Source organism: Channa argus, chromosome 3 (genome assembly GCF_033026475.1).
Source record: "Channa argus isolate prfri chromosome 3, Channa argus male v1.0, whole genome shotgun sequence".
In the NCBI taxonomy this organism is placed as follows: domain Eukaryota; kingdom Metazoa; phylum Chordata; class Actinopteri; order Anabantiformes; family Channidae; genus Channa; species Channa argus.
Genome location: NC_090199.1, coordinates 26547624 through 26568096, shown reverse-complemented (window position 1 = coordinate 26568096; position 20473 = coordinate 26547624). Strand labels below are relative to the sequence as shown.

The following is a 20473-nucleotide window of genomic DNA, read 5'->3' as shown; positions in this document are numbered from 1 at the left end:
GTTTGGCATAAGCTGATTTCCTTATGTGTCAGAAGTTGTTTATTGTTTTCAAAGTACAATTGATTTTAACTTCTGCCTTAACACTAGTGATATTTATATTGTTATGGAGGACAAGGGTCAGCATGGCTTTAAAAAGTCAGCAGCAACACAGCCCCATACACAGCGACATGTGATGCACTGTGTGCAGAGGTGGTAGAAGTACACAGACTCTATACTCAAGTAAAAGTGCAAGTATTTGCCCAAAGAATTCTTCAATACAACTACCACTTCAGATCTTTTACTTAGGTATTAGTATTAAGCACATTTTCTTAATTTTATGTAAAGTACAAATGTAAAAGTAATTACTGAAAAAAACTTTATTTTAAATAAAACTGATTATGATAATTATTGCAAACTGTACAGTAATTAATGGAAGAGTTCAAGATCACTGTTTTAAACCACTTTAAGTTCCATCAAAACTGTACACTACCAATTCTTACAAATTCAAATTCAACTGAATTGACACATAAAAAACTTCACCAGAGATCAAAAAAGGTAAGTGAAACTAAAGTCTCTATGTGGCAAAACTAAGCGTCTGAACTATTTATAGGGTAAACGAATCATTTATGCACGCTGTCGTATGACGTATAACTTAAGTATGATTTTTTTCCCCCCACCTTTTAGTCTGTAAGTTGGTGAAATCAATGTTGGGTATTTTCAACCTGGGACTGTTGTTCTTATTTGGAAAAGCAGTTTTCGATATTTCAAGAATTGAAAGTGGTTGTCTTTTAGGCTACAGCAGATATGTATGTTCTGGGATTGTCTTGTTTCAATTCTCCTTTGTTTCTTCTTTCTAACCACATGGGTGATGATACAGTAGGAAAACAGGCTGTTAATTATTTCTTTAGTAGATATATAGGTCATTGCAACTTGAGTTGTTCTGGGAAATAAGTTAGCAGCAAAAAAATCCCTTTTGCTTATCAAAACACAATCTTTCTGGCGTCAGTGTGGTGTCAGCGTTGATGCTTGAGTAAGCAACCAGAAGTTTGAACCTTTAGAGAAAAGTCCACAACTGGGCAGCCTTGTGTTATGCAGCCCAGAGAAATAATGTCCACATGTGTTGAGAAAAACATAGATAAGTTCTCAGGAGTCACCCCTCCACTGGCTTCAATCAGTAAAGTTGGAAACTCCTCCTTTAATGCACAAGCTGCAACACGGAGCTCCTGTAGGCGAGAGATATCGAGTTGCGTCATTTTATTTCAGCCAGTGGAAAACAAGCATATGAAAAATTAGAAAAAAAACAACCTGAGGCTGAAAGTTGTCCAACATGACGATGTCTGCTCCTGCTTGGGCTGCCTCTCTGCCTTCCTCTACAGAGCGGCACTCCACCTCAATCTTAGAGCTGAAGCCACACACTGACCGGGCACTTTTCACAGCCTAAGTGACGAAAAAGGCGTTGTTGTTTTTTTTTAAATTTACATGTTAAGAACAGTGTTCCTACCATGAAAAAATACTACTCAGATCGCAGGATACGCCTCCCTACTTGGGAAGAAGACCTCTGACATAATACAAAGATTTGCACGATTTTTTTCTGCATATGCTTCCACCAACTACATGGACTTGACATTACTTTTGTTATATGTAAAAAGGCTTATGTGCAATTTAATAAACTAGTTATAAACAAATGTTTTCAGTGTTATGTATAATTTTACAGGTAATCCGGTACTTATGCAATTGGAATCTTATTAAGATACAGTAATTTAAGCCTGTTGTGCTGTTGTTTTGGCTTTTATTTGCCTCCATATAAAACATTCTAAAAGTAGCACACCATCTAAATGGCGTGGAAAGTCTCATGCTTTTTAATGAATCGCAGTCACCATCATTTCAGCACTTGTGCTGCTAAAATGTGGTGCAGCCGCCTACCTCTTTTATGCTGCCTGACGCCCAGACGTGGTTGTCTTTCAGCATCACCATTCCACTCAAATCCTGTCTGTGCATGGACACGCCACCGATCAGCATGGCGTACTTCTCCACCAGACGGAAGCCCGGGGTGGTCTTCCGTGTGCCGGCCACCTCTCCCTGCCATCCTTCCACGGTTGCCATTGCCTGGAGCTGAGAACAGCGGGTGGCGATCCCTGAGGCTCGGGCCAGGCAGTTAAGAGCAGGTCTTTCCCCGAGGAGTAGGCACCTTGCTGGTCCTCTCACCACAGCAGTCAGCGTGACATCATCAGCACCTGTGGGGGTTAAACAAAACATACTGGAGGACTGTAATCAAATGATGCCCAATAAAACTTCCTGTGTCCAGTGTTTACTCTGTGTTTCAACACTGAGTAATTATAGGCATTTCCACTCAATAACGCTTCAGGTCCCCCTATAAAGTTAGCACATATAATATCTTGGTGCTAGGTGCATTTCCTACCAATTTTATTTCCTTCCTGGAAAATCCAGTCAACAGAGCAGCCGACCTCAGCAAACACTGCTGTGAAGAAGGGACTTCCTGCCAGAACACTATGTGGTGTTTTACACAGCAGTCTTGCCTCAACTTCCTGTGATCCCACACACACCCCTGCGGCATCAAAGTTTGGTGTGTCCTCTGTCAGCCACTCTCGTGCTAGCCTTGTCAAAGTATGAGGGGGGATCGAGTCTGCTACCGTTTGTTTTGCTGGGGCCATTCTGAAACATTTACAGCAGATTGGAAAGAAGTGAAATATGTTCCATTTGATTGACAGTGGAAGCTCAAAGCAAATAATCACGTTAGATTAAGTTAAACATGCTTTGTGTCTTACTTGAGGGCAGTTTACTTGCTTTGATGAGAGACACCCGCCATGAGAAAATTTGAAACCAAACTGCTCTTCTCTCTACCACTTGTAGGCTTTTGTTAATGCTCATGGCCGATCAATAACTTACTAATACATGTAATGTTATATTTAATTGTCATGCACTTCTGTGTCTACACGCATTCCTTCAGCCTAACGTGCACACGTGACTGAATGTGCTGAAAAAGTTCATACACTACAACAAAGTCCACAGCTTTTTAGACAATTTTTACAATCAGAACAATCTGTTATGCAAGCACACGTTCATGCTTTTCTAGGCAAAGATTGAAATAGCACCAATAAATGGCAATGACATATTTACCTTCTTACTTAAGGGGCTCTCCTTGGTGAGTTGGTCACACACTGTACAGTAGTAGCACTGTGAACACAGAGCCGCAGGAAACATGTGATGTGGAATTTGACCTCTTGTACAAGTTGGAATGTTTACAAGCTAGGTTTGAGTTAGCACTGTGGGCTTACCATTGATTGTTTTAACCCAGGCTGATGGGCCAGCGTCCATATTTGAGAACACAACTCCCAGACGGTGCATAATAAATGACAATATACAACTCTTTTGCATTGTAATTTGAATTTAGGTGGGACACAATATGTGTAATGCTTTTCATCTGTGGCACTGGGTCTGCATACCTTTTAAAACTGACTTTACACCAGATATCATCAGGATATTTTGGGGCCCACAGCCCTAACAGGCGTGGTGGACATCTGCAGTGTGCTAACCACAAACAGGAAAGTTATGACAGCAATAACTCTGAAAATCACAAAAAGCAGCAACAACAACAACTCATCCTGCAGCAAGCTCACACTATCATTACTTTGACTGTATTACACTGCCGCTTTTTAAACATAATGTGGTGACTTCAGAAACCTTGAAACTGGGAGGAATCCCACCACATATACTGTTTAAGAGCAAGTAATTACAAATTTCAATTTTAAAGAAAATGATGTGCACTATGTGTCTAGGTTATTGTCATCTATGATCATCTGATCATCAGCCACCTTGCTGTCACAATATGAGGAAGAAAACAAGAGGAACTTGCAAAAACATGCTCTTTAACTCGGTTAACACCCAACCATTATCTATAACCACTGGGGGCTGGGGCCTGTCCGAGCGACAGGTGGGGTACACCTTGGACAGGTCTCCAGTCTACCTCAGTGCCAATACAAACAGACTCATACAGACAGACAACCATTCAAACCTACGGGCAATTTAGAGTCACCAATTAACCTAACACAGTCTTTGGACTGTGGGAGGAAAGCGGGGCACCTGGATGAAACCCATGGAAGAGTTGGGAGAACATCCACAAAGAAAAGCTGCAGCTGGGACACAGGTTTGAACTGGGGACCTTCTAACTGTGTGGCAGCAGTGCTATCATCGACTGCCATGCTGCCACAAACATGCTCTCAATATCTTCAAATGTAAAACTTTACATAGATTTCCCTCACATCCTAACACGATTTGCTAATGGGGCACCATCCATTGTTGTTGTTTTTTTTAAGTTACAACTACCTAATTATTTTATTATTAACTATTTGCTTCTTTATAAAAATTGAGCTTTTGGGTTGTCTAGTTGTGCAATAGATCTCTGACTGGTGTTTATCTTCCTCAATCAGCAAGTTAGGGTTTTTTTTAGCTGTTACGTTCACGAGGAAGACCCACAGGTGACCTTTGACCACATTGACAAAAGCTGCAGATTGTTTGGAGCCAAGAGGTCTTAAATGTTCCCAGCTGCAGGCTAAAGGCATTATTATGATAATCCTTCAATTATGAAATACACTGATCAGGATTCAAATCACATGAGTCATTAAAGAGTCAGAGTTTAAACTACTGACGTTATTAAAGTAAATTCTAAGCAAGTAGTGATTCATCACCTAAGGATATGTTTCCTGGCCTTACAAGTTTTCATCTTATTAAAAGATCAGTTAAAGGTCAGTTTACATTTTTCAAGTCCTTCTTCTCTATAGTTAGGTGACACTAGTACCATTAAAACAGGACTTGTTGTGTTCATTCCTCCTTTTCAAACAGCAATGCTTTGGTGGTGTGATTTGTAGTTAATACTGGGGGTCTGGTGGCTCAGTGGCAGAGCATTTGTTCAAGATTCATTATGCCACAGGTTCAAAACCTACCCCATCAAGCATGGCCCAGACAAAATGGGAGGGCACCCAGCACAAAAAACTAAATAAATAAAACAACGGACAAGCCATAAGCCATTTTATTAGATTTGAACCGAATTAGGTAAATCAAGTAAAAATTTTCTCTTTGTTAAACTGGTTAAATATACAAAAGTATAATTGTTGTTTTAAGACAGACTTGAAAACTTTTTGAAGGGTTTACGACTGAAATAACAATAAAGCCACTGGTTACAACTTTGGCTAAAAATCCTCGCAAAGACTACTTTATAAGGAAGTCATGCTAATCCACCTATTATGCTCACGTTTTAGGCGCCTTTCACTATCGATGTCCACAGAATAGAAGGCTGAATGAAGTTTTTGAACAATGGCAGGAAGTTAAAATGGTCACTGTATATGCACAAGCGTTTCCCCTCAGGAGTGGACAAGACAGCGGTGGTGACGTCACGCTGCCATTAGAGCACTGGTAACCCGGTGGTTAAAGCCTCACAAGCGGAACTTCCCGTGTTCAAATCCAGCCGGGGACCTTTTGCAGCATGTCAATCCCTGTATCCTGTCAACTCTTAACTTGGACTTGTCTAAGATGGACCTCCTCCCCAATTCCACCCCACAGAAAAAAAAAAAAAACTAGTTCAGCCTTTCCTCCCAAAGTTTAAGGCAGGTGGAGTAGAGGTTTATCATGCTCACCAAGTACCCAAACCCTGTCCTTACTCCCAGGTTTCTGGATGACGTAAAGTGCAGCGACCTGCCGTCTGCGCAAAGGCCTGCGCAGGTTTGCGCTGTCCCGAGACATAAGTGCACGAGCTGAGGCTTCCTCCCTATCCAGAGCCAGAACCAGGAAGTGAAAGTATACACATGGAGGGTGTGTCTTTCTCTGCCACTATGTTTTATTTTTAAAAACATAGTCCTCCTCAGATAAATAAATGGGGGACTCAGCGAGGACCAAACGGCGGGAGCAGCTGAAGCGTTGGGCCGGTTCTTGTACCGACAAAGCGCCGGCGGTGCCTAGGCGGAGGTGGCGGGGCGATGCCGAGGACAGAGCTGTGGAGCCGGAGGCCGAGCTCAGCGACGCGCCGAGGGACCAGCCGGTGTCTGGGGGCAGAGATGAAACAAGCCCCCTCCTCAAACGACGGTGAGGAAACGTCTGCCCTTAACGTAAAACGGTGTTTAAGTACCAGCCAGCTAACGTAACAGCCTCCTAGCTTAGCTTAAACAGGCGGAGATATGCTAAAGGAAGGATGTAGTGCGTAGGTTTGGACAGAGTGGACAGAATAAAAGGGTCAGCTGGCAGTACAGCAACCTAACCCCCAGCCCCAAAACAACCTTTCTGTGTAATTGAACTAAAATTGGATTCAGTTTGTATTGAAATTGTTAGTGCCACTGGCCGTTTTTGCCGCCAGGCTTAGTAGTGTTTGTGCTAGCTAGCTAATCACAAACCGTCAGTCTTGGTGAGGGTCCACTTTACGCTGTTGTTGCCTTTCCTAGTTCAGTTAGTAATCTGTTGCACATGACGTGACTTTTCGGTCAACATTTTTATATGATAAGCTAGTTACTGGATGACCTCAAAAAGCGATCAACTCTTTCCATCTCTGCTGATTGCTATGGTTGATATGTCTTTCATTAACGTCACAGTAATGGTTCATTGGTAAAACATCCTACAGGCCTTTGAACACTGATGATGAAAAGACAATATTTATGACGACTGCATTAGCAAAGAGCAGTAACAAGGAAAACAACAGTGATTAAACAACATATGAGCAAGTTAAAGGGTTTGGTTATTTCTTCTCATTAGTGTCTCCAACATTCTCCCCATTTATTCTAATCTACTTGCTATATTCCTGTTTAAATATGTGCCAAAAACTGAAATGGCCAGTTGTAGTAAGACAGTGTTTGGCCTTTTAAAAGAACTAAATTACACATTTATGATCCTTTTTAGGTTTTTTTTATTTTTTTTCCTTCAGTAGGAACTGGTGGGCTTTGGTATGAGAGCCACAAACAAGTTGGGCAAAGCAGGAAGTATTGAGACACTAACATATCTATACAGTGGTTCTCTCAATCCTTTCTACATTGAAACTGCACTGGTTTGTAAGGTCTTTCTGTTTTGTAAGTTCCATGTATAACAGTTGTGAAAGGCAGTATTTGTCATCTTAAATTAGCAAACCAAACTCAGTTGCTAACCAGTAAAGTTTTCTCGTTGCCTTTTGTCTTTAGGAAAAGTGTGAGGTTTGACAGGGCTGCAGAGTTCCTGGCCACCTGTGCCAGTGGGGACATAGAGGAAGCTCAGGTGATGCTAAAGGTGGACAAAGAGACCAAAAGGAGAAATGTGGAAGATGTTGCCGAGCTTATCAACTGTTCGAATGCGGATGGAATCACTGCTCTCCACCAGGTAAGGCAGTTCTACGTACGGAGGTTTCATATAAACCGCAGGCTGAAGAATAAAATTTGTATTACTTTTTTGTACACAGGCCTGTATCGATGGCAGCATGGAGATGGTGACCTTCCTTGTGGAGTATGGTGCCAATGTGAACCAGGTGGATAATGAAGGATGGACACCACTGCATGTTGCTGCCTCCTGCGGCCACACTGACATTGCAGAGTGGGTAGCATATGTCTCTACGCTTAGCAGAATGCAGTAGCATAACCACTGTTTAATGCTGTAGTCTTTGCCACTGTGGGGACGTCAGAGTGGAGCGTGGGTGCCAGAGAATTTCTCCATCTAACAATACTAACATTGTTTGTGTGTTTGGCAGGACAACAAGGCAACTAAAGCACAAGTGGGCTGGCTTGGCACACGAACGCATGCAAATACAATTATTTTAAAAATGTATTGCTTTTTGTTTTACTTGAATGTATCTGCACTATAAAACACAGATAATGTGATAGGATTAGATGCGCTCTGTTTAGAAGTTGTTGTCTCTTGTAGACTTTGTTTCTGCATTACATGTAATTTCACTCTGCATGTTTGTTTGCTCAGTTTCCTTTTGCAGCAAGGTGCATCTCTTTCTGCTGTTAACTGTGATGGTGATGTTCCTCTGGACATTGCTCTTGATGAGGCCACTGAGGGCCTTCTTCAGGATTACACTCAGAGACAGGGTGAGTGATGTTCTTCGGCAAATATTTGGGTTAAGTCCGGGGCCGCGTGCATGTTTGTTTAATTTTGCTGCATGTTGTATTGTATTAATGCTATTTTTTTTTTTTATTAACGTTTGTTGGCTGAATAGAAAACCCATGATGGATCTGTACATAGTTGTATTAGCAATGGTATCTGGTATGGAAAAGGGGCTACCTATATTAGTTATATAAGTAATTATTATTTTTTTAATATTTCAGGAAATGTTTGCCTCTTTTGTCATACTTATATATTCAAATTAGTTATGTCTTGATAATTATTTCTGTATTTCTTTATCATCAAACCATGTTGGCAACATCCTTGATGATCCCCTGATTTGTATAGTTCAGGAGCCAGAGGACAGAGGATTGAAGGCAGGGTTTAGCTTCTAACAAACTAGTTGGTTTAAAGTGTTGTCAAATAAAGAAATGGAAAAGTTTTTTTTACTTGTGCTATATGGAGGTGTGGCATTTTTAGACAATCATTTCTTTTAAGTAATGTGGTGCACTCATTTCTGCAAGATGGTCTGCACTATAGTGCTTTTCTACGTCTTGACACCCATAGCGCTTTACACTGCTTCTCATTTACCCATTCGCACTCTCATTCTCACACACTGATGGGGGAACTGCTATGCAGCTAGCCTACACTCACCGGGAGCAACTAGGTAGTAGTAGTAGTAGTAGTAGTAGTAGTAGTAGTAGTAGTAGTAGTAGTAGTAGTAGTAGTAGTAGTAGTAGTAGTAGTAGTAGTAGTAGTAGTAGTAGTAGTAGTAGTAGTAGTAGTAGTAGTAGTAGTAGTAGTAGTAGTAAAACCCTCACACCACTGAGAAGTTTAGAAATTATAATAGATGTGGTTATTCATCATAGTATATACAGATAAAACAAGACGCATCATATTTTCTGCTTCTGTCTAGGGGTGGATGTAGAGGCAGCTAAGCGGCTGGAGGAGGAGCAGATCATGAGAGATGCCCGGACCTGGCTGACCGAGGGCCTACCTGCTGACATACGACACCCTCGAACTGGAGCCACACCACTCCATGTGGCTGCAGCTAAAGGCTACCTGGAGGCGCTGAAGTAACCATTTCTGCCCTAAACACCTAGATTTGCATACAGTTAACTAACAAGAAGAATTGACATCAGTGTCAGTGGACCAGGAACTTGTTTTTATGTATTTCTGTCGTGCAGGATCATTTGTCAGTGCGGGCTGGATGTGTCGGCTATGGATTTCGATGGCTGGACGCCTCTCCATGCTGCTGCACACTGGGGTCAGGGGGAGGCCTGTCACATTCTGGCCGAACAGTTGTGTAATATGGAAGCTCGCAGCAATGCGGTGAGATCCAAAAGATAGTGAAAACATTTGTATTTTAAATGGTAACTTTATAGTAATAAATCTAATACACATTATGGGTTTTGGTTAGTTTGTGATTTCGTGTATTATTTTTATTTGGTTTACTCATAAGTATGAAACAAACTTTGCAGGGTCAGACACCCTTTGATGTAGCTGATGAAAGTGTTGCGGAGCTGCTGGAGGAGTTGTTGCAGAAACAAGCCAATGTGAGAAAGTGTTTCTTCATTGTTATTCATTATGTTTTATATTATAATTTAGAGAACTGATTGTCTGGATCCCTCAATCGTGTGTCTTTTTCTGTCAGTGGCGTAATGAACGGTCCATATTGGATAGGCAAAACCTACAAGGCTCTACTGCTGCAAATGCAGCAAATAAACGCCGGAGGTTGGTATCCACCTGTATCTTATCCTGAATTGTTGTGCGTACAGAGGGCAGGTTTCCTGATAAGAAAAAATGTTTATTGCAACTCTTCTTACTCCCAGTAACAATTACTTAAAATAACCTAAATGAGAAGTTTTCTTGCCTTTTTATAGTAATGCCTACTTTCAGTGAATCCCGCCATTTAAAAAAACAAAACAAACAAAAAAAAATGATTAAATGTGTCAAATAATACTTGAAGAGAAGTATAAATTCTACTCGGGGACTTTTACCCTACAGAGTCTCACATTGTCAGCATCCGTTCTGTTTTATGCTTCCAGGAGCTCAGTGTGCAGAATGAGCAGTAAAGATAAGATGAATGTGCAGGACCAGTCTAAAGAGAGGGGCATTTCAGGTGACCTGGAGCTGAGTGAGGACAAAGAGAGCAGCCCTGGTAAACTAGATTGTGAATGAGAATTACATTTATTGTAAATATGTGTAATTACTCTTTCTAAAAGTTTCCATCTCTCCTTTTCCAGAAAGCTCTACTGTGTCCAGTCCAGACACTGAGAGTGTGACCACATCTACAGTCAGCCCTGCTGACAAGGTGAAAATAACTTAACAAAATTCTGCATGTTACAAAGTAGGTCTCTCTTTGTCTTTTTCTGAAAGGGTTGTTTTGCGGATGGTAAAGTCCAGTGTCGAACAACTGGGTGCAAATGATAAAATGTAATAAGACATCCTTAATTTCACCCTCAGTCAATTTTAATATCAAGAAATGAGGGGGGAAATATGAGTATGTTTAATGTATCAGATGTAAGTCAGCTTTCCTTATAGGGAAGTACATGTAGATCATGTAGATGTTAGTTTAATCTCGCATGGCTGCCTACACACCCAGCATTTCGACAGATGTTTTAAACACACCCTTAAAGACGTGTTGTAATGTTACATGCAAATTCCTTTTAGGCTGGATCAAAGCATGTTAACTATAAAAACAAAGTTCAACATTAAACGGACAGTCATTATAATTTCCCCACCAAAATAATAAATCCAGCTGATTGCAATTACACTTTTTTTTTCTTCTTTTCTCCCATTGCTCAGACACCAGAGGAGAAAGATGAGGAGGAGCAGGACAAAGCAAACCGCACTGCTAAAGTCCAACCCACTCCTCAGACAAGGGACATTGCAGCTGAGAGTCCAAACACCCCCAATGCTGACAGGCGCAAGTAAGAAGCAGATACTCGTATTTAATGCCAGATCATGTTTAATTATTTATTGTTATTATTATGTTTATGTTTATCATCCTCTTGCAATTTAATACAGATGTATCATGCCTAAAATATGACAATATTATGGATAATAATCTAACATATAATTTGTGGATGTTTATGTGCTTAGGTTCCAGGCTCCAGGCAGAGATGAAGAGTCTGAGTCTCAGAGGAAGGCTCGCTCTCGGCTGTTGCGCCAGACTCGTCGCTCCACACAGGTATTTCCTACTAGTAATGGGTTGCAACAGAGTGATGGGGAATGTATTTTTGGACATTCAAAAGTCCATGAAATAAAGCTGCATATGATGCAGCTTTTTAAAAATATGGATCAAAGACTGTGGCTCTGAAGTCTCCCGGTCAGCTCACATTCTGCAGCGAGCTGCACTATCCTCCTTGTCTTCATACTGATCAATGAAGGCAGAGTAACCTAAAACTAAATATTCAGCTATGACTTGTGACAATAACTCCATCAGTGCGACTACCAGCTTCGGAACTGAAACCGTATCCCATGAGATTTCTGACCGGCCTGTTTTCCCAGCTCGCTTAGTTTACCAACCAGTCCACCATTCAGCTTCAGCTTTTCATCACGTGCCAACCAATCCATGTGCTGTATTGACCGTGGTATTTTATCCCTGTGCTGCACCAGTTTTTTGCGGGCCCTCTGGTTTTCTTCGCTCAGTCCAAAGTGCCGTTACCGTAGTTTAACTGGTGACTCTGAATAGTTGTGATTGTGTGTACGAGCATGGGCACAGTTGTCTGTCTCTTTGTGTCTGAGTCAGCCTTGAGATAAACTTTTGACCTGGGGTTTACCCTGCTGTTTATCAAATGTCAGCTGTATCTGCACCAGCGCGGTGAACTGATGGACCTTCTAACTGGTGATTTGACTTATCAACTTTCAGAAGGCAGCCTTAGTTATATATATATATATATATATATATATTCATTTTATAATAAATAGGGACCTGGTAGATCAGTGGTAGAGCATTGAGTTTGGATGCAGAAGGCTGGGGGTTCAAATCTCCCCCCGCCAGGTGTGGCCCCACCCATTCACCTAGGGCCACCTTGGTGCCGGTCTCGAACCCAGAAAAAATGGGAGGGTTGTGGCAGGAAGTGCATCCGGGGTAAAAACTCCAAATCAACGTGCGGAACACGTTCTGCTGTGGCGACCACTTAAGGGACAATCTGAAAGCCGTTGATTTTTTTGATATAACTTACTTTCTTTATGGGGCTGCAACAATGCTAACGACAGCAAAGTCAGTAATCCCAGAAATGTGTGATATGTATATACAGTGGGAAGGATTCAAACCCCTTTCGCTTTATTCAATTTTGTTATGTTGCAGCCTGTCACGTACAGTTAGTGCCTCGAGGAAATGCCTCTACAATTTATGTCTAAAGTTCTGTTTGGCTTCACCGGTGCTTAAATGTGCTCACTGTTTATTCCTGTCACATTTTCTAGGGTAGCAGCCTGTTTCTAGTGTTAGCTCAGAAGCTACAACTCTATTCTGTGAAGAGCTGGCTCCGTTATTTGTTTTTTTCTGTAAAATTACAATTAGTATAATTGATCACACTCACTCACTTATTGGTCCTTTTTTTGGTCGTCTGTGGTTACTGATGGTATAGATTCGCTGCAGTGCAGGTAGCGATGGTAGCCAAACAGATTTGGGAGTCCTCACATTTTAAGATGCATTATAAACAAGGGACTCTACAAATAAATAAAAACTTTTACTTTATGCAAGAGTGTGTTTGTTTTTTTTTTTTATTTCCTTTGGGCAGTTGTCTTGCACTGATGATAAGAAAGATAACTGTCTTAAGGCAAATACACTAAATAGATTATTAGTCATTCATACTGCAAACTCATGCAATAATTGAGTAACCATGTGAATTGTATCACATGTATTTCACAGACCTTTCACACAGCTGCACTTACTCTTGTATGAAGCTTTTTTAGACCCGTGAAATAGCGGCTAAAACCAAATACTATTTTTGTCACCTTGTATTAACACACACACACACACACACCGCGGCTGGTTTGACAAACAAAACCAACAAAATGCAAATAACACAGCAGTATCCTTTTTGTTCACAGTGGAAATGTCTTAAAATGTCACAACACTGCTGTTGAGTTGCAATTGCAACACAAGGCCTCTGAGTGTTTTGGTGTGTTTTTCTTGTGTTCTGGCAGGGTGTGACTCTGACTGACCTGAAAGAGGCAGAGAAGACGGTGGCTAAAGCTGCAGATCCACCACCTCGCAACATCCAACATGTCAGTCCCATCGTCACCATCACGCCTGCTGAAAGGGGTGAGTGTGAAAAATTGTTGAGTAAGACAGTCCAACATTCCAACATTCACTATTGGCTTGTGTTGCTTTACCTTGTAAGGCAACTTTTTTATTTTATGGTAGTGTTTGCTGTTGAATAGATACTGTAAGCAGATTATTGAGGTAATGCTTTGCTATGTTTGTCACAATTCTTTAGAAGTCATATGTAATTGATCCTTATCAAATGTGTTTGTAAAAATATACCAGCCAGTGTGTATTATGTTTTCAAGTTGTCTGTCTGTCACATTCTTGCAAACTCATAATGTCAGGAATTTATTGTAGTTTGGCACAAACATCAACTTAATTCAACGATCAAAGGTCACCGTGCCCTTATTTCTGACCTGTTCTCGTCCACACCTGGAGATAATTTCATTTCATCTTCCACTAACGTCCATTAGGACTCAAAGACAGACTGATTAGAACATAAGTCTGCAGAGACATGCATGTAAACTGCAAACTGGACTGTTTGGTGGAGCTATAGAATCACAAGTTAGTATATTAGTTCACTCTCATATCAGTATTTGCTCTGTGGCTTGAGTCTCACTTCTTTTTACTGTAAATTGATTACTGTGACTAAATGACAACAAGATGCACTAAGCAAATTTGGGTGGAGTATGGTTGAGGATAGTTTATTAAAGCATATGAGGTTTTCTCACATGAGGTTTAAGGGCTGCTATTGCACACAGTAAACTTTAGGTGTGGTTTCACTGGCAGAGTAGCTGCTATACATTCATTTTGTTGTGGTTTACCATGATTCGGCCTCTTTATGCTGTTTTTGTTCCCACACTCCACAGTAGTTTCTATTTTGATGTGAAAGTGAGCATTTCCCCATTCGAAATAGATGGATTTACACCATGTTTCAAAAAAATCAGCCAGTTAGTTCAGTAAACACGTGTGGTCAGATTTCGTCATTAACCTTCGGTAATATTACAAAGTGAAAAACAACAGTTTGTTTATCTGATCTGCTCGTATCATATGCGGGCATAAAAGAAAGACTGATGCTGAAGATAAGGCAGCTTCCTGCATCAAGTTGAATTCAGAAACTAATCCACCTTTTGCACCGTGACTTGTTTCTATCCTGAACTGAGCTACATACTTACTGAAGCTCTATCACGCACCACCATTAGTGTTCTAGCTGTGTTTGTTGCTCGTTATTATTCATCGTTGGTTATCATTTCTGATTCAAACAAAAAAATCCCACACAGCTCAGGAATGTTTTTTTTTTTTTTGTCAACTCCATATGATTCAGATACAGACCCAGTGAAACAGGTGGAGCCGGAGGGAGAGAAGCGTCTGGGAGTGAAAGAAAGGAGGAGGGGGAGGAGAGAGAGACGCTCCACTGGCATCGTTCAGTCAGAAGGAGAGGTATGAAACAACCTCTCTGTCAACACAAGCATGGCGAGCAGTTCTCCACCAAGCAGGTGAAAGACTTTTGTTAAACAGGCCAGAGGACTTTACATTCTACAGCTGGTAGGTGCATTAGCAAGCAAATACTTTGAATCTTTTGAATCTCTGACTGGAACTCGGGCTTAGTTTGCAAGAATGAATTGAGATTCGGATATTTCACAACTAGGTTTAGCAGAACTCCCCAATAAATGTAAGGCAGTAGAACATCTGGATGGTACCTTGGCAAAAATAAATTTTCATGTGATTTTAAGGGAGTTTTAATTTTAAAAAGATGTCGTGTGTGTGTGTGTGTGTGTATGGATCGTAGTCCTCTTTAAATGTCAGATAGAGAACCATCCGATCATCTGCTACATTGTACAATTTCTAATTATACTTGTTAGTACTGTAATAATTAAGCTGTAATGCTGCTATTGATGCTTTATTGTTATGTTTCAGAATGAAGGTGAGGATGCGCATCTGAATGATACAAACAGTATTTCCAGGTCAGTATCAGCACTCGGGTTTTCCTTTCTTTAAAGAAGCCATGTTATGCCTTTTTGTATTTGTAGTTGTAACGTAACTGTTGTGGTTTCTATAATAAAAAAAAGTTCATAAATTTGAGCCAAATGTATCTACACATGAAACACATGCACAATAGTCTCTTGTGTGTCCTCTAGTGAGAATCAACTTGGAGACTCATCAGCAGAGTACAGAACGGTATGTGTAAGACCCTCTCCACACACACACACACACATTCCTGAGAAACACACCTTAGGGCTTCAGTGAATTATACCTGATTTTTAGACAGACTGGAATAGGAATAATACCGAACGGGGTCTAGAGAAAAGTGAACAGCAAGTGTTCAAGGTGTTGTGCTCTGATTGTGTGTTTTTTTTCCTTTAGTTGTACTTTAAGGTACTGCAGGAGAACCTGGCTCTGAAGGACAAGCTGCAAGAGATGGAGCTGCTGCTCAGCCAAAACAAAGTGGAGCTGGAGAGACTCCGACAGGTTCGGCAGGTTTGCTGCTCCCTCTGACCTTTAAAAGCGTGTGTGTCTGTTTGACATTTTGAACAGAAGACGCTACGAGAGAACACAAATCATCCTTAAATGCTTCTGTGTGTTTCTGCATATTTTCAAATTGGCAAATCTATAAACATTCTGTTAGATAGATACGTAATTTACAGGTTATATTTTTTCGCATGTATAAAAAGTAAGGCTGTGCGTGTTTCTGTCACGTAGTGACTGTGACGTCCTCTGGGCTGCAGCTGTCATAGCCTGTAGCAGTTGTGTTGGTCCTATTGCTAAATGATCACTATTTGTCTCTGTGGCAGAGTCTGGAGAGCAGCACAGACAGACCAGCCCTGTTGGAGCTGGAGAGATTTGTAAGTCTGCATCCGCTGTCCCAGGAGCCAACCTCCTGTATACGTGATACATATATGTACAGTAAATATATTTATGTAAATAGACTAACGAGAGGTAGATATTGTATTGGTAATTTATGGCAAGTACATGCAGTCATTATCTGTACAGAGTGAGTGGAAACTGTTGCACGACATTAAAAAATATAACTCTCATGCTCTTTTTCACAGGAGAAGTTGGCCCTCCAGAGGAAAGCATTGGAACTAGAAGATGAGCTAAAGGTAGACATGTTCACTTCAGTAGGAAATGTTACATTACTGTACTGCTGGAACTTAAGTGCAGTATTTTGATGTTCTGACCCATAATGACAGCTGCTTAAAGCAGTACTGTGGTCAGATGGTCCAAAATATACAAGAATATTAATTATACACGGTTTCAAAAGTAGATGAATAACCAGTTGCACAAAAGCAGTGTTCAGTCAGTCAGTTAAAGCCACCCTCCACTCAAATGTCGTGTTTATTTAATTAATCTTTAAGTCTGATTTAAGACTGCAGCAGATTAACACATGTGAAAAGCTAATGCTGTTCTCAGGAGCTGCAGTTTAAACTGCACTTGTGGTTTAGTCTTAAGTATGGAAGCGGAGAACAGCCCAGGATGCTATTATCTCGATGTGGAAAAGCCCCTGTGGCTGCCGACGAATGAAAGGCTGGAAATAAGCTGCACACACACACACACACACACACACACACACACACACAGTCGCATCATCTCCTCTTTTAGAGCAAAAACACTGCCATTTTGGTTTGCTCCAGCGCGGCTACACCTCCTATGAGAGGATGGCTGCAAGATAATTGTCCCGTTATTACGAGATAATGAGTCAAAAAAAAAGCATAATGGCATCTATGGTCCTTCTCTGCTTTCTGTCCTTAAGCAAGTTGTTGTTGTGTACTGACACACACTCCACTAGAGGTCCTCATATAAGGGGTTTAAGTTAAAGCTGCTGATATCCACTAAAATGAAGAAAATCAGTCACATGTCTGAAGAAACTTTCTTCATATCATTTAGTATTCACTCCAAATGTAATTGCATGTTTTCCTGCAGAGTTGGCCTCCTGTGTTTGTTTGTTTGTTTATTTTTAATTTTAAGAGCTGAAAAATAATTGCACACATAAGAGCACAATCGTGCCACATTTATTTTGAATCACCAGTGGGGAACATAAGGTGAATTTCTCATTACCATCCTTAACTGCAGACGGCGTTCACCTCACTTATTGTCTCAATTAAGAATACAATATGAATACAACTCAATACAACAAGACTTTTCCCCCCTAAAACAACACATTTTTTTTATTGTGTGTGTGCGCAGGTGCTTGTGGACCTCAGAGCAGACAACCAGAGGCTTAAGGATGAGAACGCCGCCCTCATTCGAGTCATCAGCAAACTGTCAAGGTGAACCAAAAAAAAACCACCTACACGGAGATAAAAAGTATTACAATATTTATCTTTTGCCCAACTCAGAAGACCCAAACAAAGGATGCTAGAGGCAGCATCAACACCTGTAAAGCACCTCAGCAGTAACTGGTCAGTAAGCCAGTGTTGGGGCCTTTGGCAGATCTACTGTAAAACAAGCTGAACTGCACCTCCTGTGGATGGACAGGACTTTCCTGTCCGCTACTTTTTATATTAAGTTTTTATTGTTGTATTTTTTTAACTAGAATATTTTATGTGCTTTGCTCCTGCGATACTTTGTATAATATCTGTATTATGAGACTTAAAGCCATGCACAGTGACAGCTCACAGTAGGCTTTTTTTGTTTTTGTTTTTTTCAATAGCTTTCTTCACCTCTGCGTGGAGGGTGAGGAAGAAAAAACAACACATGTAAGGGGGGGTTCGTTACTCGAAAAAGAAACTTAAATGTGCCAAAAGCCAGCCCCCAGTTCTGCATGTCCTTTGTGGGGGGGGGGGAACTCCCAACGGTCACTGTTGTTTCTCAGGATGAATCTTGGGTCGATGCTGTCCATTTTAGCTGACTGCTGTAAACATGGACCAAATTTTTTTGCATGCTCATTTCTCCCTGCTCCTCTAAATGTGTATTTAATATGTATATTTATATGTATAGTGCCCACCTACCCTGACAGTGATTTTGTTTTTTTTTAAAGGAGTAGTTGTGGTCTGTTGTACAAAGGACAGAGAGATTTGGGTGCTAATAATGGACAGCAGATGCAGCTCATGTTAAAGGGGATTTTTACAGAACATGTTTGTTACAGATGTCACATCTTTCAAGAGTATGGAGAAAGCCTGCTCTGTCCGTAGTACTGTAAGTCAGTAGTAATTTCACTTTGCCATTTTGACTGGACGCTTGTAAAAGCAACAGCCCCTAAGCTAAAGTATTCACCCTTTGACGGACAGCTGCTGTCGTTCAGCAGACAGGCCAGATGGGTTCACTTTTGAATGTTTACTCCAGTTTTAATGCATGCCAAATTGTATTTTGATGCTGTGCCTTTTTAATATACATTTGTAATTAATATTTCTATTTTGCTTTGACAAGTGTATACCGTTACGGATAAAATACAGGATGGGCATGAATGATTAAGGCTCTCTTTTTTTTTTTGGGTCTGTGATGGTTTGTTTTAGAAATGAGCTTTGCCGTTTCTTTTTATCTCTTTTTACTTTTCAGAGGTCAATCTATTCTTGTAAAGGTTGTTTAACAAAGTCGTGCAAAGCCAGAATGTTTGCCAAATTACCTTAAAGCACATATACTGATAATGAAAAATAATGAGTTTGAAATGAAAAGAAAATGTAATGTGCCAATTCAAAGGGGCATTTCGGGGGGGGGGGGTGTTAAGGCTCATCTGTGTGAAAACAAACATTTCAAGGCCTAAGGATAAACAATCTAAATCTGTTTTATTGAAGTATGATCCTTAATGTCTCAATAACTGTTACAGAGCTTAGGCCATACACTTAAAACTTTTCCATGTCAAAAATGTCTCATTGGTGAGACAACTTGTGATTAGAAAAAAAATGTAAAATAAAAGCCTATACAAGTCATCACCTGTATGAACGACACTTTTAAGAACCTATTATGAAAATTGGAGACTAGAATGATGACTAGACGGCACGGTTGAAATTAAAGCAGCAGAGACCAAGGAGCGGATCCTTTTATGTCCTAAAATCTACTTTGGGAGTTTGTAATTCTGCGTTTTCTTTTCTAAATTAAGTCTAGAAGAGGAGATAACTATTGTGATCAACAGTGGTGGAATAAGAAGTGCTTACTTCTGATTTGCCCAACGCGGAAAACATCTGATTAGAAGAACCTTATTTCTGTAGAAGTGTACTGAAGTACGTAAACTAATAATAGCTAAGTATATTACACTGTGGGAGTGGTAATATTGTACTTGTGTAAAAACTGTAAAAGATTTTGGTTAGTAGTATTGGGTTTTGTTACTGCATCTTTCAGGTCCAAATCACAGATCACATGCATAATAGAATAGCATGTACTTGAGTTATTGCAGATACTTATCTACTAGACGGCACCAGTACAGATCAGACTTGACAAAACACCACAGAAGACACAAACTGAGCAGTTGTCCTCATGAGCTAATTGAACTTTCCTGTGTGTAATGTTCATATAGGGACGCTACACTAATTTTAAACTAAAGCTCCTACGGTCACAGTGCTCTTTATGCAAACCACCACTATGCCAGGACAATTTGAGCAAAATCTTTATTGACCGAGAAGAGCAATCACAAATGATGACAGAATATACAACCCCACCAGCATGCCAGCATTTTCATAGAAACTGTACAATGTGAAGGAATGTATGGAGCAGGAATACGTAGTTATCAACATCAGAAGAAACAAAAAGTTTTACATCCATATGCTCTGGTACAGTACAAGTTGATTTTAATTTGTTTTGTGGTCAGTAATGTTTTTTTAAATACCCTCTTCTCTCATTCAATACTGAGCATGTGTTTCTGTAGTAGTGTCACTTAACCCTTCATGTGACGGACGTCTCCTTCTGAGAGGATCACTGGGTAAAAAGGCTAAAGGCCTGGTTAGTGTTTCCCTCACTGCCAACCGTCTGTGGGTGAGCGCAGACACCGCCAAGGTCTCAGATACAGCAGCAGACGGTGCCTGGCTCAGCCTCCTCCTGTGCTTTCTCTGGCAATAATAATCTCCTCCACACTTGGGATCTCCTGACTGTGAACTATAAATTATGAAGTGATCTAAACAAGCGAGGGGGGAGGGGGGGGTCCTAAGGGGATGATGCACATTAAGGCAAAGGGGGAACCAACAAATAAAATGACTAAATCGGTAGTGTTTGCCGCTGTTTCTCTCCATGTAGTTAGTGCTAAGGCCTCATGGCTAAAAGAATCGTGCCGACGAT

The 20473-nt window shown here is 40.7% G+C and overlaps 2 protein-coding genes across 6 annotated transcripts; one reads left to right on the top strand and one right to left on the bottom strand.

Annotated features, from left to right (window-relative positions):
• Positions 1 to 652: 652 nt before the first annotated feature.
• LOC137123953 (nicotinate-nucleotide pyrophosphorylase [carboxylating]-like) lies at positions 653 to 5593 on the bottom strand. Of its 3 annotated transcripts, XM_067498415.1 has the most exons (7): positions 5249 to 5593; positions 3276 to 3528; positions 3118 to 3174; positions 2399 to 2652; positions 1903 to 2213; positions 1285 to 1416; positions 653 to 1202 (listed from the first exon to the last, which is right to left on the bottom strand). In XM_067498415.1, exons 4-7 carry the CDS (start codon positions 2649 to 2651, stop codon positions 993 to 995), a joined length of 906 nt encoding a protein of 301 aa, XP_067354516.1. In that variant the 5' UTR covers position 2652; positions 3118 to 3174; positions 3276 to 3528; positions 5249 to 5593; the 3' UTR covers positions 653 to 992. The 3 variants fall into 3 exon arrangements, with proteins under 3 accessions (XP_067354516.1, XP_067354517.1, XP_067354519.1); XM_067498416.1 differs by lacking the exon at positions 3276 to 3528; XM_067498418.1 differs by lacking the exons at positions 3276 to 3528; positions 5249 to 5593 and adding an exon at positions 4081 to 5226.
• A 135-nt stretch (positions 5594 to 5728) lies between these two features.
• Positions 5729 to 18679, top strand: ppp1r12c (protein phosphatase 1, regulatory subunit 12C). Of its 3 annotated transcripts, none has more exons than XM_067498412.1 (21): positions 5729 to 6075; positions 7155 to 7329; positions 7409 to 7539; positions 7918 to 8036; positions 8966 to 9125; positions 9237 to 9381; positions 9531 to 9605; positions 9704 to 9783; positions 10098 to 10210; positions 10296 to 10363; positions 10858 to 10982; positions 11155 to 11242; positions 13207 to 13324; positions 14592 to 14707; positions 15185 to 15231; positions 15406 to 15445; positions 15632 to 15745; positions 16060 to 16110; positions 16318 to 16368; positions 17453 to 17535; positions 17919 to 18679. In XM_067498412.1, the coding sequence occupies exons 1-21, from the start codon at positions 5867 to 5869 to the stop codon at positions 17998 to 18000; spliced, it is 2190 nt and encodes a 729-aa protein (XP_067354513.1). In that variant the 5' UTR covers positions 5729 to 5866; the 3' UTR covers positions 18001 to 18679. The 3 variants fall into 3 exon arrangements, with proteins under 3 accessions (XP_067354513.1, XP_067354514.1, XP_067354515.1); XM_067498413.1 differs by having other exon boundaries at positions 5730 to 6075; positions 15632 to 15736; XM_067498414.1 differs by having other exon boundaries at positions 5731 to 6075; positions 17453 to 18679.
• The last annotated feature ends 1794 nt before the right edge of the window (positions 18680 to 20473 follow it).